This window comes from Eubalaena glacialis, chromosome 14, assembly GCF_028564815.1.
Source record: "Eubalaena glacialis isolate mEubGla1 chromosome 14, mEubGla1.1.hap2.+ XY, whole genome shotgun sequence".
Lineage (NCBI taxonomy): Eukaryota > Metazoa > Chordata > Mammalia > Artiodactyla > Balaenidae > Eubalaena > Eubalaena glacialis.
Genome location: NC_083729.1, coordinates 52,060,574 through 52,085,204, shown reverse-complemented (window position 1 = coordinate 52,085,204; position 24,631 = coordinate 52,060,574). Strand labels below are relative to the sequence as shown.

Here is a 24,631-nt window from a genome sequence, read left to right as displayed (position 1 = left end):
CCTCCAGTTTTCATTTTTCCAAAGAGTGTGTCGTGTCACATGACTACTACTACTCAGAAACATCAAATGGTTTTCCATGGCTTGCAGAATTTGGTCAAGACTCTGAAGCCTGACTTTGGCACCCTTCCCAAACTTGCCCAGACTCTTTCCAGACAACTTTCTGCCACTCTGCTCTATGCTTTAGCTGTACCAGGAGACTTGTGGGCCCCCAAACTCACCAAGCCCATTCGTGTGACTGGTCAGGTTGTTCCTTCCACCCTGAGCGCTCCTCCCACATCTTCCCACCTAGCAAAGCCCGACTCATCCTTCTCCAGCAGTTGAGGAATCTCCTGCTTTGTCGTGGCTTCTTGATTTCCTCTTTATTTCCTATCCCCAGTCTGATTGGTTTCGTAGCCAGGTGTGTGTAAGCTCCCCCCCTGGAATGTGAACCACTTGAGAAGATGGGGACATGGAAATTTTTTTTTTTTTTTTTAGTTTAAGTCCCTTCCACACCTGGTAGAGGTCCCTGGGTGTGGTAGACACTCAAAAGCACCTGGCATTTCGTTGACTCTAAATAAGAGGTCTGCCCACTTCACATTATGCATGGTATTCAGTATTCTCTAAATTAGAGAGATCGGCTATGAATTAAAAGCAAAACAAAAAAACAACAGCTGCCACGTTCAAGGAATTACACTTTGAGTAGAAAGAGTGAAAGCAGCTGATGTCTAGGGTCAGCTGGAGGCATTTTTCAGCCATTTCTTCCTTCCCTTCTACCCCATCCCAACATGATGAAAGCAACTTCCACATCCTTCCCAGGACCTGGGGAGTCACACCCTAACTTTTACCTGCACTGAATCTGGACAGGGATAGTGGTGGGCATGGCATGAGGGCATGGCATGAGAGCATGGCATGATTTGGCCCACTCTTCCCTCTCCCTTGCATACATGATCTGTGAAGTTTCAGCTTTTTGATCATGTTGTAAATGTTTCTCTACCAAAAAAAAAAAAAAAAAAAGGAACACCATTCCCCCCAAAACAGTTAAGCTTTTAAAAAAGAAAAAACAAAAAGGAAAGAAAAAATGCATCATATTATTCTATGATTAACTGAATAGAATGGGATTTTTTTATTCTCAGGATGATTAAAAATCAACATACTTATCTCTCCTGTCTAAGCTTAGGTTATGGTTTAAAAAGCAGTCTGTTCAACTTTGTATTGGATCTCTTGTTAGACTCCTTGCACTGATGACTCCTGGCTTCTTCCCTTCCTTGCTTGAATGCCAACAAGTTGATACATCCTAGATGATTTTTCACTGTTTCTGCTGGTGGAATAGTAAATTCCACTGGGTCCTGTTTGCCAGGCCATCAGTAACTTTTTAATAGCCATGAATGGAAGATCTACCTACCCACTTTCTTTTTTTTTCCCCCCCACTTTCTTTCCCACAAATGGTAAGCTAAATTGTTTATCATACTTCTTTGTATCTAGGTATCTATTTGATGGGTTGTGCCTTTTCCTCCAAATCTGGGTTCATAGAAATTAAAAAATTTTCTCCCCACCTCCAGAGGGTACTCTGAGTGTTCTCCCGGGTCTCTGACATAGCTGACACCTATGACCAAGTCGGGGTTACTGCACATTGCAGTCTACTTTATCATATCAATCCAGGGGCTTATAGTCTAGTAGATAGAATTAAACAGATTTGCACAATACACAGGAAAAGCACTAGAACCTGCATCTTCTGATAGAACATATGTAAGTAATTAAGAAAAAAATAATTGCACGTTTGAGAAAGTGGACTCATCAAGCAGTTGTTGAACTATAAAAATGCATTAAGTGTAGTCAGTTTCTTTTTTTAATTATTCAGGAATGTTGTTTATGTTATCATGAAAAAAAGAGGTGAGAAAATATATTCGGCAATTTTTGGTTTTCCCCTATTTGAGCAGATGGCGATTTGTCGTTCAAAATTTGTAACTCAAATTATTTCACATTTTTATTAATCAGTACAATATGTTTTTAAAACAACAAACTGCACTTAGAAATATCAGTGTAAGTTCCCCGATTTGCCTAGTTCCATCAGAGAGCAGTTTAAGAATTAGAAATTTTATTAGCAATATTGGGAAACATAGCATTCTAGTTCAGTATTTCAATTTTCATTATTTTTATTCAAAGTATCTCATATGAGGGAGGGGCAGTTGAAAATAGTACAGAAAATTGCAGTGGGGAGCTGCAAAAAACTGGGAGAATCTGTTTCAAGAGGTTTGCTTTTTTGGTAGAACAAAAAGTGCATTTTGTTAGAGACAAATATTTTTGTGATAAAAAACATTTTATGTGAAATGTAGATTGGACTTTTAATATAAAAAAGAAATGTTAAGCCATTCTATTTTAAGAAGGTTTGGCGTCTTAGAATGAAAGCTGTTAGAACTGCATATATTGGAATGTTCTCACAACTGTTGTCATCCTATGTTCCTCTGCAAACCTGTTAAATTACATGAGTGTAGAAATAAGGGAGCTTTTTTATTATTATTAATTGACACTCATTTTTAGCTGGCATGTGCTGGCAGGTCTTTCCAGACAAACCTCAGACCGTACAAGGCAGAGCTTCAATCTGAAAGTTTGGGGAGTATTCTAAAGCTCTGTAATATGGAAGCTAGGAAGTGTAATATTAAAGTGATAAACATCTTATATTCAGTGTAATTCACAGTTTCTTTCATTCTTTTTACTATCTATAGATCTAAATCAAAACAAATTCCATAAAAGAGGGGGTTATTTTCAAGCACATTTTCCTTCAGAGAGCTCTTGAATATTTTATCATATCTATTTCTATACATATGCTATACATTTCTAGATCCCTCTTGAACAAAATCCAAGGTGATGATTAAAAAAAAAAAAACTATGACATTAGAATTCCTAGGAGATATAAAAGTTAGCCCTTGTAAATAAAATAAACTTTGTTTTTGGCAATTAAAGAATATACAGGGATATTAAGTCAAAGACCAATATGTCTGAACTATTAAACTGTTTTTTCCAGGAGGTTATTAAAAATGTATTTCAAATTACCAGAGTGGCAGGAAAAAATAAAAAATAATAACTTAAAAATAGTTACATTTTCCTGTGCTCTTGAGAAGGAACATTGGATTTCACACGATGTGATTTCCAAGTAGAATTTTGCAAGCACCAAATATCCACTTTAGGACACGTGAGAGGTTCATCCCCTGTTCCCATAGGAAGACCTTTTGAGCTGTCACTGCAACAAACTGCGAATGGGTGGGCACTTCGATTGTCATCTGGTAATAGGAATCTATGGATTTTCTGGGTGTCCTTCGAATTGTGCTGAACCCCGGGATTTAGACAAGCTCTTCACAAGGTCAAACAAAAAACCAGACCCGGATCACGGTGCCGCCCAGGATCAAAAGGGGCAGGAAGTATGTATAAGCTTATGATGTGAGGTGGGAATCTCTGGTGTCTGAACAGCGTCTGCGTCCTCAAATGGTTAATTCCCCCAGGCTGTCATATTGCATAAACAGATCCTCCTTTAATAAAATTAATTAGGTTCTGAGCTTTATAAGGTGATGCCCACTGACCCTTTACATGCCTATTGTTCCCAGATCCAAGCGAAAGGAAAAAAGAGAGGCTGCCCAGTCGACAAGAGAGAGAACCAAGTTGAAAGATTAGAAATCTCAAGTAGGAGCAGGGAGAGGGGATGGAGGAAGCTAGGTAATGTTTGCTTCTGCACGGAACTTAAAAGCAAAAACAAAAACCAAAACCCGGCAGCGCGGTGATGGGGTTTTGTTAATTTCGCTTTTTTGCACTCGCCACGAAATCCAGGCTCCGTGGAGCTCCTGAGAAACATCCAGAGTATTTGCAGATTTCAGGGACTCGCCGCTCTAGTTAAAAAAAAAAAAAGACCTGAGGCACAGGGGCAGGGTTAGGTGGAGGGCACCAGAGGATCTGCAAAAGAAAAGCAGCATCCCCGCAAACCCATTCAGATTCCCACTACGTCCCTCCCTTTCTCTGGCTGTCCACCCAGCGCTATCCCGGGCATTTCATAACACGAGTTGCTTCTGATATTCTTTTAAGTTTGCTAAGGGAACTCCTCGAGGGTGGCAGCGAGAGCTGGGATGGGGAAAGGTGAAATGAGGACCGCGGTCTTTTTCTTTTTTCTACATCACAAGGGGTTTGAGTTCCCCTGTCCTAGGGATTAAGTGAGCGCATCCCGGGCGCCTCTGGTCGGAGGAAATCTGATGCACGACAGCAAATGCTGCCCGATTTTGTAAGAAAAAAATGTTAAAGGGAAAGAAAAGAAAAGAATCGTTCTCGACCGGATGTTTCCAATTACAGGGTAGCCAGAGAACAGAAAGGGGGGGGGGCGTTTGGCGAGGCTGGGGCCAGATTCGGAGAGGGTGGGGGTCGGAGGTGGGAAGAGACACAGCAGGGAAAAGGCAAGAAATGAGGCTTCTGTGAGGAGAAGAGGAAAATAGGAAAATGAAGCAGAACTAGAAAAATGACAGTGTTGAGTGCTGATTTATTGCAGAAGCCTCTGGTCATTTCCATATATTGAAATGCGCCCAAGCGGCCAGTCAGTCAATTTCTTTTGAGCTGCTGCCGCCGCTGCCCACGGGCTGCCCACGTGACTCCCCCTCAGTCAGCCTCTTTACCACCCAGCCCCAGAAACAGATAGAAGAGGAAAGAAAGAGTGTGAGGCAGAGGAGGCATCTGTGTACTGTAGTGGGTGATTTGGAGAAGGAGACATTTGTGTGGGTCTTTGGGAAAGAAGGAATGTGGCCTGGGGAGGGGAGAGGTAGGTTTTCAAGCTCCATTCAAGTGTTACATCCAGTTACCTCTCTCTGGCATCTTTCCATCTCCATCTCCTCTCTCTTTTTCCCTCCGTCTCCTCTTTTCCTCTTTATCTCTCCCTCTCTAGGCAGTTAAGAAAAGGGGACAGAATACAGAGATAGAAAAATCTATCTACGGATATATAATGGGGATGGTGTGGAGATGTAGGAGATTCAAGTCAGATTTTATTTTGGTGTCTTTGGTACTATCCGTTGCTTTGGTAGGTTTTTCTTAAAGAAAGGCACACACACACACACACACATACACAGATCCTAGATAAAAGCCAGTGAGTTGTTAAAAATGAATTTGCAGCATTAGAGCTGTTAGCATCATTCAGCAAGCAGCAAGCTTGATAATTTCCAGGTGTTGGGGAAAGCCGTTGTCCAGGAGCTCTTACAGAGCTTATAAATCCCTGTTGGGAGGGAGAAAAAAAATCTTTGGAGGTGAATGAAATATCAAATCACAAGACTCCTATGTAGATTTATGATTGCATAAGAAGCTTGATCATTTCCATATACTGAAATGTGCTGTCCTCCTGAGCCTGCCCAGCCCTTCCAGGAGACGAGGCGCTCCGTTCTGCCTTGATCAATGTTGACTATGAAGCAAGAAAGGAGGGGGGGTGGTGGAAAGCAGGCTGGCACCAGATGGAGCGGGGTCTCGGGAAAGGTCAAGGTTAGCCCAGGCTGCTATTGAGTCGGTAGCAGCCTCACAGATAGATCTCTGCCTCGAAGGCACCCACTGGGGCTTCTCAAAATCAAATCTAATAGAAAAGGCAGCCACAGAATGAAATCGCTTCATCTGAATGCTAAAATTGTTATTAGGCTACATTAGAGAGATATCAGGCACGTGGTTACCAAAAAAGGGAGCATGCCTAGCAGTTTGTGTCTGAAAGAAAAGCTATGAATATGTTGATAACATCAGTAATGGGCAAGTAGAAGAGATGGATATCTTTTTTTTTTTTTTGTCTGAAGAGCAGATTAACATATTAAATGAACATGTTTTTCTCTTTTTAGCAGGTCTACCTTATATTTTGAATTGCTTGGAATTCTTCTTTGGTGGGGGGAGTGAAAAAATCACTCAGTCCAGAAATAGGTGATCTTTATTGATCGAGAAGTTTGACTCACTTAAGGAATTTTGTTAGCATCTTTCACCAGGTATGTGCCTCTGGAAATTCATCCCTCAGGCGTTACATTGGGGGTTGACACTGCCTTGGAAATCAGTCTTTCTGGCTCTGGACCCCTAGAAATCTGTCAGAGGCCTTGCTCTTTTCCCTCGTCTTCCCCCTCCTCTTTTTCCTTTTGCATTCTTTTTAGAGACAGAACTGTTTCTGGAATAAATTTCATCCCACAGGCAAATGCCAGCCTAGGAGAGTGCCTGGGACCAGACACATAACGTACATTCCCTGTTAGGGTAGTCACACTAGCATTTTTCAGACAGTCTCCCCCCAATTATCATAATGAAACCCACATTAGCTGTTTTTAACCTACAGCACAGCCATATCTTAAAGAAGGATTTAATCTTGTAAAATAAATGCGGGCTACACTAGATTAAACATGATGACTGCACTCCAAGGGTTAATAAATTTAGAATTAACAGATCATCTCAGCTTGATACAGCTACTATAGATGATTTAATATGCAGCCTAAGCAGGTTGACAGTCAGCTCACAGATGCAGATAAGATCAAACAGTCTCTTGATTCAATAGATTGAATGGTTGTACTGAGTGTCTAGAAGGTGAGTGACAGAACATATATGGCAGGGGTTCTGGTAAAACGGGGCTTCAATTCCCAACTGCTGTTTTGTGCACCGGTTTTCTTTTTCTAACAGTTCACCTTCTGTGGCAATAAAATCCAGAGTGCTTGGGGGGGGTTAAAAATTCTCATCATATAGAGTAATGGGGGCTTGTTTAACTTTGGAGTAAAGAAAAGATGGATACCTTTAATATCATGGTCTATTTCTAATTAGTTCTGCCTGGTAACTAGTATCTACCAGTCCCCTTCCCTCTCTCTCCTCACAGGCTCTCAGGTCAAGGCTCCACAGACAGGATGCAAGATTCCTGGATGATGCAGATAAAGACAGGCTCATTGCTGAAATTATATAGGTAATTTCCTCAGTCCTCTAACTTTGCTCTAGCTGCGAAGATCTGAATATGGAAATGAGGTGTGAAGCTAAGTTGAAATTCAAACTCTAGTACGTAGCCACTGTGAGATATTTACACTAGGAGAGAGCATATATTTCTGAAACTGATGTTAAAAAATGGCAAAACTGGGCAACTTGGGGCATTGGGTGAGATTGGGGAGGGTCCAACAGAAAAAGTTAAGAGTAGCTGTGCCATCAGGCCTTGCTTTGGTGGCCCTATGTAGAGTTTCTAATACCTAACTGAGCTTTTTTAAAAAAGGTTTAATTTCCTTTATCTATTCAGACTCTAGTAGTATTTAAACAAGAAGACAAAAACAATTTTAATAGAAGTGTATGTGATCTGATGTGATAGACAAGTTTATAAGTTTTTATGATTTGATCAAGAACAAGGGCTCCTCCTAAACCCATTAGATTCTGTCATGTGAATATGTATTCAGGCAATTTAAAAATGCATATTATGCATTCAGTAGACCGGCACAGGTTTGAATTGTATCCTGTTATTCTATTCTATCACCACCCCTGCCCCCCTCCGCCCAAGTCTGAATATGGCAATCTGTAATGGAGTGACTTTAGAGCTACAGCAATCAGTTTTCCAATGTTGGTAACTTGGTGGTTTCATGTATTTATTTTATTTCATTTTCTTTTTTAATAGCAAAATGTCCAGTCCACACCATGAGCTAATGGCCCACAAAATTTTCTTTTAATAAATAAAGCCATTTAAAACTGAATAATAGCTCTACACACTGTTAACACTTTAACTTTTCCCTTCCTGCTCTAATGTCCTAGTGGGTAGCTTGATATGCTTCTAACTCAAAATTTATTATAGTTAGGTAACCTCTAAAAAATTCTTAGAATATTCCACTCTTTTAAAGTGCTGTTTTGGATCTTGATGTGCTGTGTTTTGTTTTGTTTTGTTTTTTGAGAAATAAAATCTATCCCTGTGTAACCTGCATATTTAAAGGTATTGAGCTAAAAGCAGATCTTCCCAATTTTAGGCTGAGCAAAGTGTTTAAAGTGAATTTGTGATGGGCAGGAGGAACTCTGAACTGGGTATGGCTGTTCCTGGAGCAGAGGTAGCGGGCATTTATTTCACATATTAACCAGATCTAAATGCTTCCGAATTTTATTCTCCCTTTCTTGGACAACCTGTGATTGCAGCAGGGGGCACTACCAACATACGAATTACTTGGAAGTAGGAAGCTCAGGTTCTCCTGTTTCCCTGACTACTTGGAGGCATAACCACTGAAAACAGTTATCTCTCAGAAATTTGCATATTTATGGTGCCTCCTGCAGGTTCCTGTGATTGCTTTACAGTCAAGAAAGGTAACAGAAAAATATATATCGTCCTTTAACACATGAAAAAGGATCATATAGGAACAGTGGCTCTAATAGGAGACTAATCCTTGCCAAGCCGGTAGCATGAAATTTGTTTCTGGAACATTTTTGTTTTGGTTTTGTTTTAGAATTTGAAGGGAATATTTTGGAAGTTACAGGACTAAGTCTCTGATTCCTTGAAAATAGATCTAGGAAAATACTAACATTTTGAGAGAAAAAAATTAGCATAGATTTACTTATTCATTGAGTGAATACCTCTAAAGAATAGAAAATTCCTTACAGACATGGAAAAGCCACCCAATGGATCACTTAAAAGCCTAGTTCCATGGCACATATACTTTTTTAGTCCTAGTCATAAGCAATGAACAAATGTGCAGTGTAGCTTTGGATATAAAAGTTAATTAGGTCTCAGAAGAGAATAGTTTCATTTTTATTGGCTCTGAGTTCCAAGGATACCTTTGATACACCTTTCCTCTCAGCCCCTTTTGACCTTCTTTGTGGAAACTGTACAGGGGCCAGACACTAGGGCTTGTTTGGTTCTGGATGCCAGATTTTTGTTACTCTGCTCACTGTCTTGAAAAGCATTCCACCAAAGTAAGCATCATAATTGCAATTACACCCAGAAAAATCTAGTCTTATCTCCACCTTAGGACCAAGGTGCAGTTAAACCCCAGTTTATCAGGGGTATTAGTTCAGGGAGAGAGTTCACACACTGTGCAGCTGGCAACACCTGAATGCAGGAATATGGGGGCTGAAGCTTTCATTCTAAGTGGTCCAGTTCCCTGTGTCTTCATCAGAACCTCATCCTTATTTTATCACAAGTCTACTGTACTTAATTTCCTTCCCTCCTAAAAGGCCAGTGTACAGTGCTTATAGAACTGTTACCAGCAATCATCAGCAAACATCCTGAGTGATGGTGGAATTCCACAATACACAGCCTTCTCTGTATTCCATCCTTTCTATGGAAATGCCTATCAAAATCAAGGGGATGAAAATAATTTTTCCTGCAATTAGACTTTACATAATAAAGACACAGGGTAGTAAAAATAATATAGCTATCAATAATACGTGGTGACATAAATGCCCAAATTGTGAGCATAAGGATACTCTTATCACACATTAGTCACCACGGCAGTATGTGTACTTATGTACTACCTTTCAGTGTAACATTAGGCAATATATCTGTTTGTTATTCTGGCTGGGGAGGTTCTCATTAAAATAATTACTGCCATCATCTTATTATTTCAGTGCAAGTTTATTCACAATGTTTAGGCCTTTGGTATCATGTTGGAAAAAATATATAATTCAGGATTAATGTTTGTTTATTTCCTTGCTGCTGGTCAATCCCTTGCCCCTAAAAAAATGAAGAGGCCACCTGAAATCAGGGGCTCTTTTGCCCCCTTCAGCTCCCATAATGAAAAGCTTCTTCCTTCTAGAATATTTAAAAATTGGAAGTAATGAATCACAACTTTTTAGTATTGTCAGAAATGTATTAATTTTGAACGTTTCTACAAACCAGATATCATGTCAATCTTACTGAGGGTAAGATATCTGAAAACACAGGCCTGGGCTCAGCATTTAACATTTTCTCTTTGTCACATTAATTTTAAGAGATTGAAACCCTTAAATATGAAGATCAGTGGCAATAACAACAATCCAGCTTGGAATTCTAAAGATGTTACTATAGCTAAAGTCTTATCAATTAAAAAAAAAAAAACAGTTCCTTTTTAGTTTGAGGTTGCTTTTCAGTTTGATTTATTTATGCTAAAATAAAAGAAAAAAAATGAGAGTTGCAAGTTCCCATTAAGGAGAGCTTACTTCCTGTAAAACATATGTTTTAAAATGAGCATATTTTTAATTTTCTAGAATCTTTCAATCAACAAACGCAAAAGATCTACAGTCTTTAGCAAAACCCCTTTATGTGCTTAATATTCAAATAATTAACGTATTTGCCTTTTCCCCCCTCATATGTTTACTTTCATAAACTGAGTTTATTTTGAAAAGCCACTAATCTTGAGTTTTCTCCTACTAATTAAGCTCAGAGTTCAAGATTCAATCTTTTGAGAAGAGAGGGTCGGGATTCTCTTTCCATCATATTTGAAGAGCACATACTGATATTTCCCTTGTTCCCTGAGCAAGGCCACAGAAATCACTGTTTGGGGATGGGTGGGAGAGCAGTTGCCATTATGAGGCTCTGTGAGCCTTGCCTCTTTCAAATGAGAACCAGCTAGAACAGGCCTTGATATTTAAAGAAGGTAGTATCTGGAGAATCAGGCTCCAGAAGTAATCTTTCAGAGTTAACTCTGTGTTATAATGTACTTGGATTTTGGCTGTTTGAATATTTTATTGCATTTCAAAATCTGAGAATTGAGAACAATAAAAAAAAATTTTATCTATGGTAGAAAGGATTTTGAAGTTCCCAGGAATCTAAGTGGTCTACTTCGTAAGTCTTTATTCATGTACCAGACATTTCCTAAGGTCCTACTCTGTGCTGAGGGGTAAAAAGATGAAAAGGACAGAGGCTCTGCCCTATAAGAACTGACAACCCAGGACTTGTCAGGTGATAGCTTTTATGACATAAGTTACTATATGAAATATACACAGAGAGACATGCAATTGTTTCCACCTGACGCAAATGGGCTTGCGGTTTATAATGTATAGTTAGATAGCTGTGCAAATGGCCCATACTTCTTAACTATTTAAAAAGTGAAATAATGTAATTTTCCACTATATGCATATTTAATTTCTTAGTGAGCAGACACAAATACCTGTGTCTTTCTCACCTGCAGCAGCAACAGAAAATGCATTTGTAGAATTCATTCCTTGATTTAACAGTGTTAAATGCCTACTATGTGTTAGGGAAGTGAAATGATACATTCACAAATGCATGTTAGAAATAGTCTCTAAAATTGCCTACAAAACAAATGTAATACGGAAAGCTCATTTCTCAAGAGTAGTTAAGAAATTTAATGTCATAAAAACTGAAAACAATAGAATTATCACAGATATACCCATGACCAAACCTCATTATTTACCGAGAAACCAAATTCTTTCTCCAGCTGGTGTCAGAAGTAACTAGAGCTGTGTCCCCTCAAACTGGTCCTTGCTAAAGGCTTAGAACTGTTCAAATCAGCAATGTGAAGCCAGGGCTACCCAAAGCAAGGATAATAGTGTGCATCAGTATGGCTTTGGCATGTGTGACTTGTGAACTTTATACGACGGGCTTGTGCCTGTGTATGTGTATCTTAGTGCCTTAAAAATGAAAGCCATCCAAGAGCAGAAACCATGTGTCATGTCTGTTCAGTGCAGTGCTCCATAAAGAAAGAAAGAATAACAGTTCTTAGGACTAGATTCTTCATTTTATAGGAATCTGGAGGCTTGGGTAATTGACCTTGTGCAAGGGATTTTTTTTTAAGAGAAAAAGAAAACAGGCAAATTGTATACAACCAGGAATGGAAGACCAGAGAGATTTGTTTATCTTCTACCAAGCTGCCAAAGAAGATGAAATAGAGACAAGCTTTTTCTACCAGAAAAGTTTCCTTTGCTGGTTTTGGCAGGAAAAAAAATACTGATGATTAACTATCAGGGAAAAAAAGGTGTCTTAAATTCTGGAAAAGGGACCGGAATAGCCGCAGCTCTTCAGTAATCTCTGGGAATGATTGGCACACATCTGGAATGGTTGTGGGCCTAGGCATTTGTGGGGTTTATGAGAAACTGGCAGAAAAGGAACTTAAGCCTGGTGATGTGTTTTGATGACTGCTTCTCTTTTGTCACCTAGCTAATTCGAGAGGATACTAACTAAAGCTATTGTGAAGTGAGAATGATCAAGGCCCTATGGTCCTTGATGGCCTGATTTGGTGGTGGTCTGATTTCAGTCAGAGAGAACAGAGAAAAGGAACTGTTCTTCTTCTGAAAGTGAAAAGGTTTCTAAATGCAGATATGGTTGCTGCACAGTTCTTGGTGGGTCTTTTTCTGTATGAAGTCAGTGGCCTTAGGGCCTGCCAAAAACACCCACCCAGGGCCACGTCTTGCTGTGCGGGGGAGGGACATAGAGCAGCATGCATTTGAAAACTTCGTTTTAACTCATCAACTACCTCATCTTTACGGAATGGCTTTTCTAAAGGGTCAAGAGGTGGAGAAGCAAAGCTTTTTAGCTTCATCTTTCATCCTATTTCTACTGCCCTCTGATGGACGTGTTAACTAGGGAAACCACCACCAACCCCATCTCCAACCCCTACCATCACTACCATCTCCACCACTGTCACCTCCATTACCACTGCTACCATCACCATGATTACCACCACCATCTTTGTTTTCCTTATGATAGAATCAGCATCAGCCATATCCTCGCTAACAAACATTATACATTATGGTGATGGTATATCAGGTTAATAGAACATATTTCAAAATTCTGGTCCATTAGATAATCCAAGATAAATTCTTCATCAAACTGTCAACATTCAAAGTCAAGCAGAGACATACATGGTGTTTGTGTAGAGTCCCTGGATAGTCCAGTGCTGACTGCACAGTGCTAGCTGTTGCTTTTCTGAACAAACCAAATGATATCAGGAAAGCTACGAATTGTTGAAATAAGATGGTAATACTTCTCTTGTTTTTACTACACAGTTGATAGACAAGATAAAGAAGATTTCAGGTGCTTTATTTCTCCTCTTCAGTAAATTTATACTTTTTCATCAGAATGTATACCTCTGTGTATGTGTATGAGGTTGCATTCCTTGACATACAGTCTTGATTTTTTTTGGTTTGTGTGCGTGTGTGTGTGTGTTGTGTGTATGTATTCCAGGATAATAAAATAGTAAAAAGTTATAATAATGGCAAAGAGTACTTGTCCAAATAAAGGACTAGCGGCCTATAAATTTTCCTTTTAGACAGTGAGTGAAGTCATAGCTGGAAGTTGGCAATAAGACCATCTGAAACCAGTAAAAATCATTTCTGTGATGTGTAAGAAGGGAAGGGGGGAAGGGAAGGTGGGAGGGAGGGAAGAAGATGGGGGGAGGAGGGAGAGAGAAAGGGAGAGAGAGAGGAAATATCTCCAAAAGCTCTTCCTCTACTGAGTTATTCTTTTATAAAACAACTTCACATCTGGACTGATAACTTGAATTCCACCCAGTGCCATTTAAATAGCCCAAGTTATAAACCTCTTAAACTTGGGGTTTATAATAGAAACACTGACAGACCCTTAACTATAGTGCCTCTGTAGTAATGAAAGCACAACTATTTCATTATAGCAGTGTCTGGCAGGGCTGCTATAATTAAGAGTCTGTCAGTGTTTCCATTATAAACCCAAATTTTAAGAGGTTTTTAACTCACATTGTTTTAAATCACATTGGGCTGAAACTTGCTGTACAAAATGTCAGACCAGATGTGTGTGTGTGTGTGTGTGTGCGTGTGTGTGTGTATGTGTGTTGCTTTTCCTCTTATTTACCCCCTCCCCACAAAAAAAGGGAAATACGTGAAGCTTGTTTTTAAGACTGGGTGTGAAAAACATGTATTTAAACAAATTATTCCCTTGTTAAAAGCAAAAGATTTATTGGGGGAGGGTGCACAGAAAATGAAGTTTGAGATATTTTTCATTTTTGTTTTTTCTGATTGTATTTTTTCCTTTAGAAGTGCTCTCATTTGGGAAACCAGATTTGAACATATCCAGAAAGCAATGTTAAAAAATTGAATCTTATGATACCCGGTTCTTGACACTGGTTTATTTGGAAGATAATTGATTATGTAGGCTGCTGGAGGTGATGAAAATATCTTGCATTGTATTCTTAAGTGTTCAGCTGTTTTGATCTTTGGGGTAATCTTTTGGAGCTCACCATCCTTGGTGGGAATCACTTTTAGGGCTAAAATGTACTCTTATAACAGAGTTGCCTGATGAAAGCCTTATTGGCTCTGGGGGAAACTAATAGAATTTGTATGGTTATGTTGGTTTCATTTATGTGGTGATAGGATTTATTCACTTATTCTCTCAAAAACCATTTATTGAGAATCTACTGTGTGCTCAGAATTGCATTTGGACGTTTCTAATGCGGTCCATTGGACTGGTTTCACTGCCCAGCACGTATGTGTCTTTGATGTCAGTGTTAGGGAGCTAAATTTCAGTGTTCTAACCAGAAGTCCTTGCTGTCTTCAAAGGAGCCTCTTACTTAAGTGGTGAGACTGCTGCCCACGGCCCCCTCCACACACACATTGTTGACTCAGCACACAGCAGCCCAGTCTAGAGGTAAGTATAGACTTACTTAGAGCAGATTCAGCTTTTGACTTCCTACTTTCCCTCCCTTCCTCCCTCCCTTCCTTCTTTCCTTCCTTCCCTTCTTTCCTCCCTTCTTTATTTTTTTGAGGGGCTCCATCCAGGTATGTGAAGTAGCCTGCCAGTCAGCTAAAGGCCCAGGGAGCCTCTGGAGAAATGCCATACTAACTGTTCCCCCAGGAACCCCACTGGAGGAAGTCTGCCTTTTCAGGTGTAGACACTGCCCTCCAGGGGCCTCCTTAGGTCCCAGGCTCTGGATCACACTGTGAGCAGAGGAGGAAGAAATGTTATAGGGGGGTCAGGGCTGAGGAAGGCTGGGGAGAAGAGGGGACTGTGGCCCTCATGCTCACCTTTCAATTTGGGACCCCCACACAAAGCCCACCCCCTTCCTCAAGCACAACCTCCCTTCCTTTTTAAAATTAATTTTCCTTTGTCTTAACAACACCCTAGCACTCCCACCCTTAAGAACCCCAAAACCTATGCCAAGTGATGAATCCACACCTAAGTTTTATTTTTATCAAGATGACTGCCCATTCTTTATTTTCTGAAATTACATTAGGAAGAAAAAAAAAAAAAGAAGAATGAAGTAAAAGCAAGGTGGGAGCGATTGTATTAACCATTCATTCAGTCATTCATTTATTTATCTTTAAGTCTATAAAGGTGTTTCCCGCTAAAGGCAGACAGTGAATATTTTATTTGAATCTTGTAGTTTCCATCAGACCTTTTAACCCTTCATTCTCCAACTCAGCCCGAGTCCCCCGCGCCAGGCGATCCTCGGCACGAAGGCTGGGACTGTATTAAGTCTCCCTCTTGGAGCTGTTTGTTGACCACATTCACGTTCAGAGCCCTGGAGCTAAAAGCACTTTACACCATAAAATAAAAGCACTGTCTTTTTTTCTAAAAGGTTACGTCTGGAGGCCACGCGGCTCATACTTCATACCGAAAACTACTGAAAGGACTATGAAATCCTCTATGATTTACACTCTCTCACTGCATTAGGGTATAGATCTACTCGACTCTAAAAATACGGTGGGTTTCTAACCGACGTGAATATATGTGCATTATTTCAGAAAGTCTGTTAGAAAACTTGTCAACACATTATAAAGCATAAAACAGGACTTGGCTATTAAGTACGAGATCAGAGGCAGAATATATACTGCAGGAAGTCCTGGGGAGTCTCCTCCGCGGGCAAGATAGAAAGGGGGAGGAGGGGAGGGGAGGGGTCGTCTGTTGGCCTGGAGTTTACACGCAATGTCGTCACCAAAGGTTTGGGAAAGAGCCCACAGAGCGTATTAGCTCCTCAGTGGAATCAGCAAAGGTTCTACAGCTCCAAATGAAGTTAACCGAACGGCCAGAAAATAATTTTAACGTTGTCATAATTTATTATTTTCTGAAAGCTACTTTTGGAAAGTAAATATACTTATTGTGTATCCAAGTGTGCGCGTTTAAAGTGACCTTTCACCCCTCTACAAACCCACCTGCATCATTAATCAATACTTACGTAATATTTTCAAAGCTCTTAAAACAACACATTTTTATTTCTTTAAACACACATACAAACCTTCCCCCTCCCCCAGTTTTGAGCGCTTTAGCGAGCATCCAGCAGCAATGAGGGAGGGGGCGTCACTCGTAGCGGTGAGCAGGAGGGACCGCGAGTGGGGGTCCGCGACGAGGAGGGAATCAAATGCCGATACACAGCCCTGGTTTTCTGGACTGGGTGAAATCAGGCTGGGGGAGGGGCGGGAGTGGAGGGCAGTTCCTATTTCACTCTGGGCATTTTATGATGGTGAAATTAAACATATGTTAATGGTGGAAACGTCGCTACTTACCTCTCCATGGGCACCCAGGGAAAGCAGCTGCAAAACTGGGTTTTAAATGTTATGTTTTAACATGTGGTTTCGGAAGGAACCCCCTGGAATCTGAAACAAGTGCAGTAACATAGCAGACCTACTTGTAACTAAGTGCCTAATTTGCTATGATTTTTTTAAAAAAGAAAATCAATAAAATGTTGCCAGTTATTTATTGGAAATAACCACAGATAGCGGCCCTGATAGGGTGCCGGTTTTAGAGAGCACACAATTGTGTAATGAATTGTAATTCAGAAGACTGTTAAATGTGAACCACAGAACATTTCAGAGGTAATAAAGTCATTACTTTTTACACTACAGCCAACCCTGAAAAGCTTTATACACACCATTATATATAAATCATACATATATATTTCCACAACACACATTCACCCATTTATATACCTTTTCTATATATGGACTTTTATGGATGGATGGGAAAAAATATTTAAATTTGAAAAGCTCGGTTCCGAAAGAATCTGACTCACTATTGTTACCTGAAGGGGCTTTTATGTTATTTATTTATTTTTCAAAGGCCTCCAGTTGTACTTTTTTCTTCCCTCTCCTCACCTTCCCTCCAACCATTCTCCTCCACGTCCCGCTCCCCCCACCCCTCCCCTGCAATAACATTCTTTTGGTCGCTCCAAGGTTGAACAAGACAAAAAAAGAGACAGTAGTGGAAAAGAGATGCTGACCTGCTCTGAAGAACTCGTGAAAAAGGGGAAATGGTGTAACGCACACGCTACAGAGCTTTACTGCAAGTGAATCTTCCTGCTTCTTAAACAGGTTTTTAGTTTTCCCCCCTTAAACTGGAGGAAAACAATAACAACAAACCATATTTACACAAACCCAGTCCAGCCCACATCTCTCCTAATATTGAGCATCAAAACCTCCTTTTCTTCCTTAGAGGGGCCCGAAGCTTCGCCGAGCTAGGCAAACCAGTTATTTTCTAATGGGTTTGAAACTTTATGAAGGCAACATATGAATAAACAGCCGCTGGCCGGCGCGGCTCGGAGATGGGTGCGCGCATGCAAGCCCGGGGCCCTCGCTTAAAACAATAAAGCCCCGCGCCGGGTAGGTGAATTTACGAAAACGACGTCCCTTAGACTGAGGAGGGGGAAGAGAAGACACAAGGGGTTGTGGAGCCGCTTGGAGGAGAGCGAAGGGAGGCTCCTCGCTCTGCAGACACACACTCACACACGTCCACCTGCAGCTCGGAGTGTCGCGGGCCGCGGCTCTCCGCCTCCACCCTGCACCCTCCTCGCCTCCCTTGGGCCTGAGTCCATTTTCCTCTCCCCCCGTGCCCTTCCGGATTTGGAATCGCAGCGCGGTCTCGGCATCGGCGTCGGCTGAGACTACAGGGTGGCGCAGGCAGGCGGGGAGGCTGGGAGGCGGGAGACGCCGGGGGACTTTGCGGGCACGTTTCTGAATAAACTTTCCAATCGCAGGGGGTGCTGTTGCTGTACATTTTACGTAAAACTGAAAGTATCCCACGCCAGAGTGAAGCCCGCTTTTTGACAGCAGTAGCGCGCGCGCGCGCGCATTAAAGAGACAGGGGTTTATTTCCAACAGGTCTTCCCTAATTTCCTGGGAACGTCTACAGAAAGGCCAGAGGGGGGCTGCGGGCTCCGGGGTGTGCGGCTCCGCCCGGGGCGCCCGGGGAGCGTGGCGCTGACCCGGGGCTGTCACCCCATCAGTGTGGCTTCCCCGCTGCTCCCGCGAGCCAGTCGCTCTTTCTTCATTCCCCATTTTCTTTCCCCGGGTAACAGCACTGGACTAGTTGTGCTCTGCCCGTAAGAAACACTTTCTTGCCATTCCTCGGTGCTTTTGCAGTAGCTCTGGAGCGGGAGGGGGGGGGGTGTGTCTTTCCTTGGGACCTGGCTTGGGGACCTCCCGCGGCCCCGGGAGCAAGTTCCCAGGGACTGGCACTCGCGGGACTGCCCGGGCTTTGTCCTCTGGCCGGCAGCAGCTCCGTTGAGGTGGACGCCTCGGCGCCTCCCTCGCCCTGGGTCCGGGCACTCCACTCCCGGGGCTGGAACGTGCCCCGAGTCCGGCTCCCTGTTTTTTATTCCTCGGCCTTTCTCTCCCTTTCCGCGACCGTTGAGAGCCTCGACTCCTTGCTCCCAGTTGCATTCAGACCCTATCGTTTGTCGGGACGTTCAGATCCCCGGCCCCCCGGCTTGGCTTGGGGGGCGCCCTCCCGGCCTTTCGGCCCTGGCCTGCACCGCTTCCCTCGCCCTTGCCCCCTCTCTCCAGGCCGCCCGGGCTCCCGGAGGCCCCGGCGCTGCCCTTCCGGACCCGCAACCCTCCAAACTTGAGCTGGACTCTGCTTCGCCGCGCGCTCCTTCCCGCCTCCCCTTGCCTGCCGCGTAGCTGTAAGTTGGAGGCTCAGCTCTCAACTTCGGGTGATTTTTCTTTGCCATCCTCTCCTCGGGCAAAGTTTCCCGAGCGCAGCCGCGGCCTCAGGGCTTTTGCTTCGGCCCCCGGCGTCCGCACGCGGGGTGCGAGCGCGGCGGCGGCGGAGAGGGGAAGTGGGTGTGCGCACGCAGGAGGGTGTCCGGGAGCAACTCTACCTGGCTTCCCTCCGCCCGCGCTTCCCCGGCCCCTGCAGCCTCCCCGTACACTCTGGTTTTTTGTTTGTTTGTTTTGTTTTTTAAATTTTAAATAATCTTTCATTTTAGGGTCCGCATGCGGGGGGGGAGCAGGGCGCACGTCTTGCTCCCCACCCCCTCCGCCCCCGCCACCCCTTTCTTCTCTCCCGGCCACGCCGCTGCCTCGGCGCTTGCTGCGGCCACTGGTGAGCCCGCGGCCCCAGCGCCCCCTCCCCTCGGCCCGCCCCTCCCACGGGGGCCGCGTCTGGCGTCTGCGGAGCCCCCCGCCCCGCACCTCCCCCGCCCCGCACTGGCCATTGGCTTGTCCTGGTCTCTTTTTCATGTCCAGCCCCTGATGTGTGTCCATTGGTGTGAGCTTCCCCTTCCCTCCTCCCCTTCTCTCCTGCTCGCCCTGCCCATGTTTTGTGTGTCTCTGTCCATCCAGACTCCTGACGTTCAAGTTCGCAGGGACGTCACGTCCGCACTTGAACTTGCAGCTCAGGGGGGCTTTTGCCATTTTTTTCATCTCTCTCTCTTTCTCTCTCTCTCCCCCTCTATCTCTCCTCTCTCTCTCTCTTTTTTTTTTTTTGCTTAAAAAAAAAAAAAGCCATGACGGCTCTCCCACAATTCATCTTCCCTGCGCCATCTTTGTATTATTTCTAATTTATTTTGGATGTCAAAAGGCACTGATGAAGATATTTTCTCTGGAGTCTCCTTCTTTCTAACCCGGCTCTCCCGATGTGAACCGAGCCGTCGTCCGCCCGCCGCCGCCGCCGCCGCCGCCGCCCGCCCCGCAGTCCACCATGTCTCGCCGCAAGCAAGGCAAACCCCAGCACTTAAGCAAACGGGAATTCTCGCGTAAGTAACCCAATAATAGTAATAATAATTATTAATAATCACAAGAGCGCGCAGGACGAGAAGCAAGAGAGAGGGGGAGAGAGGGGTGTGTGCATGCATTTAAAATTTTTTTCACGAGAAAAAACCTCCGAGCGTCGGGATAAAAGAGATTAAAGGGAGAGGGGGAAAAAAACCCCAATCTCATCCCATCCCGAACCATAGCCGTATGTACACTTTTGGGATAGCACGAACCTTTTAATTTTATTTAATTTTACAACAATTTGACTGCTCCTCTTTCCTGCTTTCCTCTGCTTTATTTCGCTTTTCGAAAAGGAATGCAATGATTTCCCCTCCAGTTTTGCAAAATAATGGACAATGCTGTGGATGCTAACAACTCTCGTGCAAACCTAAGGGAGGGAACTGGAGGGGAAAGGGGGGTTGCTTCCACTCACCGTAGGAAGAAAAACGGGGGGGTGGGGAGCCCAAGTCTGAAAAAAACAATTCCCAGGGAGAAAAGAGGTGAGACTGGCCCTCGGACATCAGCGCGCTCACGGTCAAGTGTGCACCGGGAGGAAAGTAGTCATCTCCACAATAGTGAGAAAGTGGGATTGTGGGAGGGGGCCCCCGGCGCTCTGGAGTCTCCCGAGTCTGGAGAGGGGCCGCGGCGGCAGGGAGAGCTTGGGCAACCGGGAAGGACGGGAGCAGCGGCCGGCGCTGCCGCCTTTTGTTCCGGCCCGAGGTGGGTGTTTGTCCCGCTGCCTTTTGTGCCGGCTCCTCGCGCTTGCCCTCCCGCGCCGCCGCCGCCGCCGCCGCCGCCGAAGGGCAGGAGCAAGGGACGGGGGCGAGCGGGAGAGGGAGGGAGGGCGCTCTGGCCGCTGCCGCCCGGGTTGCCGCTGCCCGCCCCTCCCGGCCGAACCTCAGGGGCGGCGAGAAAACGTGAAAAATAAAATAAAATAAAATTAAATTAAATAAAACAGGGCAAAATTTCTTGCCCCAAAACAGAAGCCTAACGCTCCGCCGGCCGTTTTCTGCCACGCTTTCCTCTTTGACTCCCCCATCGCCCCCCTCCCCGCAAAAATCTTACAATCTCTAATAGAGGGGATAAAATACAATTATCCCCTTCACCAAAACCTCTTTAGTTGCAAACTTAGAGCGCCGGCGGCACAGAGAGGGAGCGAGGAACTCCCTCCTCTTACTATTTTTTGGAAGATTTTCAAAAAAAGTGGAAGTGGATTTTGATTGGGAAAAATCTCGTGTCTGAATGTTTACAAGCACCGCGTGTGCGGGAGCCTCCTGCCAACAAACAGACAGAGGACCGAGCGCGGCGCGGCAGCCCGGGAGCGGGCGGCGGCTGCGGCCGGGTCTCGCCGGGGCCTCGCCGGGCCTCGCCGCGCCCCCGCCCCGCCCGGGATCGCCCACCCGGCGCCCGCCGCCCGCCCGCTGGCACAGCGGCAGGCCGTGCAGCGACTCAGCGCCAGCCGGGTCGAGGGTCCTCTCTGGGCCCCCAGCATAATGCCCAGACCTCCTCCCTGCCAACCCTACTGTGAAATCGGCTGGAGAGAAACTCGGCTTTGCAAAGCATTTTTATTTTGCAGAGCAGCCGTAAAAGCGAGTTCTGTCCGCCCCCTACCCCCGACGCCTCTAGCCCCCAGCTCGGGGCTGCGGAGAGGTCACCACGTGCTTTCCCTGCCCCCCTCCCACCGGGACAGGCCACCAGCCCCCAGCTCCTGAGCGCGGCCAAGCCAGGTGGGGGTGGGTGGTAGGTGGTACGGGAGTAGTATGTTCGAGTATGCTTTTGGGGAGGGTTCGACCCTGGGACTCCACGCACCCCTCCCTTGAGTTCTTGTCCTCTACCACGGGCCTGTGTCGGTCAGGGGGCCCTTGTGAGTCTATATTGTGGGTGGGGGTGGGTGGGTAAGTGGGTTGCTGTCTCCTGGCTAACAGAATGCGCCTGGAAAGGCAGGCGGTGGGCACTTAGGAAAGTTTGGCTGCAAGGGAAAGAAAGGAATGAGAGGGCCCACCTCCTTCCCCCTCCTCGTTCATGACCCTTATTTTAATTTTTGCTGCAATTTTAAAGGACCACCCTATACCCAGTTCTGTATTTTTTAAAGGGGTGTGTGTGTTTGGGGGGGGTGCGCATAGGGAATTGAATTTTTCACTGGGCCCTGGAACTTGTCACACACTTCGAAAGCTCCCCCGCCCGGGCACGTTGCGGGGCCCTCCCTCTCCCCACCCCCGCGCATCCCTCCCTCGCCGCTCTCCCCCGCCCCCCACTCCCCCGGCCGCGCCGGATGCGGAGCAGACGCGGCGCGCGGCGGTGTGAAGTTACAGCCCGGCCAGGTACCGGCGGGAAGGAAGGGCAGTGTTCGCAGCACTCGGGAAAGCTGGGCCCTTCTTCGGAAGGATGCACTGGGGGCTCAAAGGACGGACTGAGGCGTGCAGTCCGGGCTGCTCCCCCGTCCCCCACCCACCCTGGGCCCATCCGGAGATATTCCAGGCTGGGTGGATTATCCCCCTCTCGCCGTGTCTCAGGGCGGGCTTTGCGTTGAGGAACCAGTTTGAAGGGCGTGCGGTGGTCGCTCCTTTCTAATTTTCTGGGTGCGCAGGGGGGAGCGGGAGCCATTCCGGTCTTCAGGACCCCCTTCCCCTCCCCGCCCCCATCCTCCGCTTCTTGGGCTGACTGAGCCATTCGGTCGCTAGGAGGCAGAACAAGATCAAGAAAGCTCAGCGAACTTGAACCTGTACCAGAGCCTCCCCCACCCCCGCTCTGCATTTCTCGGCCGGGAGGGAAGAGCTTTGCGAGGGTGGGGGTGGGGGAAACGGACGGTTAGGCAGAATTCCCTTTCTCCCCCCTCCCTCCCATCACCCCTTATGTCTTTGTTCTTCATTTTGACTTTAAAAATGCTTCTTGCCAGGGCTGCAGAGAAGCGCGCGGCCGACACCCCCGGGCTCCGGGAGTGGAGCGGGGTGCAATTTTCGTTCTCTTTCGGGCGGGCATTTTTGGTAGGGAGGAAAGGGGAGTGCGCGCTCTCCGGCTTCGGGGCAAGGCCAAAGGGCGGGATCCGGCAAGTTTGCACTTAGTCTCCAGGTTCACTTCTTCCACCCCCTCACCCCCATGCAAAGCACGGACCGAGGCGGCCACAGCGGGCTTGCAGGGCTGCTCTGCAGCCCGACCCCCCCGGCTCCTCCGCCTCCTGCAGCTCTCGCCTTGAAGCCCGAAATCACAACAATAGTAATAGTTATCATCATAATGATGCGGGCAAGCGCCGTCATTAATAATGAATAACCGCAGCCGCCGCCGCCGCGCTGCGCACACCGGTGCCGGGAATTGCGGGAGAAACGCATTTGCAGAGATCCCTCAAAGTAAAAAGTGTGAGCCTCTGGACACAGAATGAATTTCAGGACCCGCGCTTTTGGTGTGTGCCTTGATACCGAGACAGCACCAGGTTAACCTGCCGAGTTTTCCAAGCCTCACTTCCCAGTTCTCCAACTGGTGGTCCTGGGGAACCGTCGTCACCCCGCGGCCAGGAAGGACCGCCGTGGAGGCAGCAGTCGGGTCACCAGGCTGCCCGCCGCCTCCCGCCCCCGGTTCCCGGCCCCACGGCCCCGCGGCAGCCGCTGCACGTGTTCGCAGCGAGCGCGGCCGGAGCCTGCGGCCAGCACGCTGCTCGCTTTGTGCCTCAGAGTCCCGGCGCCCAACTTCACTTTCCGCAGTGCCCACCCCAGCCGGGCCCCCTGCCCCCGGCCTGTCGCCCCTGCCTTCGCTTTTGTTTCTTTGCTTTTTCTCTCTGCATTTCAGCCTCGGTTTGCTTCCTTACCCTGTTAAGACAATCAAAGGGAAGGACTTGGAAAGCAAACTTGAAGGCAGAGCTCTCTTTCCCCCTCCCCCTCCCCCTCCCCAGCAGCCCTCGTTTCGCTAGCTCCTTCCTCCTTCCCTACATTTCTTCTAAGGCTTTTTTTTTTTTTTTTTTTTTTTTTTTTAAATTTATTCCTTTGCAACTGCAGAGAGAGGAAGGAGATCTCAGTCAGCCGCTGGGGCATTGAGACGTTTCAGTCAGTCTTGCTGTTTGAACGCAGAAGCATTTTATTTTCAATTTCTTTTTCCCCTTGTAGAGAATTCGCGGCTAATTATTATGATTATTTGCCCACTCCTTTCCACTTCAATCCTGGACTCCCCGCTTTGTAGCCAGAGCTTAGGCCGGAGCTTAGAAACGGTGGTTTTGTGGGAGTGAAGGAGGATGGAATTGAATTGAGGGAGGGGGTAAAATGGCTGAGGTTAGGAATGTTTTTAGGGAAAGGGGAATTTGCATTAAAATACAGAGAAATTATCAGAGCCCAGAAAGGAAATGTTGATTGCCACTGAGAAAAGATGTCAATGCAAATCAGTAGACTACAGCAAGAGAATTGTATTTTCATATTTTCTTTGTGCCCCACTTCGTCTGATTTTTAATAATATAGTAGCAATGATAACACATTTTGGTATTTCTCTGAACATCACTAGCCAAATGTTTAGCAGGGAGCCTGATGTTAACCGTATTTCATACATTAGGATATAATTCTTGTTAATTAGCAATAATTTATGTTAAGAGCATAGAAAATGTTGAGGTTATAGGTTTTATATCTGTACATTTGATCATCTTGTTATTTTCAAGAACTTTGCCTCCTATAAAATTAATTAGGTGAAATGTGGAGGTGTAATCAGCAACCTCTGAATTACCACTTCATTTCCTGGTTTTGATTGTAAATCAGTTCAGTCACTACGTTTAGAAGACTTTAACCAAGTCTGTTTTGTAGCACATTACCTTTAACTG

At 45.4% G+C, this 24,631-nt stretch overlaps 1 protein-coding gene across 9 annotated transcripts in view; it reads left to right on the top strand.

The window, feature by feature from the left end:
* The first annotated feature begins 19,646 nt into the window (after nt 1-19,646).
* BCL11A (BCL11 transcription factor A) overlaps nt 19,647-24,631 on the top strand; it is a 96,535-nt gene continuing 91,550 nt past the window's right edge. For 8 of the 9 annotated variants that reach the window (XM_061210518.1, XM_061210515.1, XM_061210514.1 and 5 more), the window contains exon 1: nt 19,668-19,841. In XM_061210518.1, coding sequence (XP_061066501.1) covers nt 19,787-19,841 — 55 coding nt within the window. In that variant the 5' untranslated portion in view covers nt 19,668-19,786. Of the gene's footprint in view, nt 19,842-24,631 lie in introns of all 9 variants that reach the window. The other variant, XM_061210512.1, reaches the window with a different exon arrangement.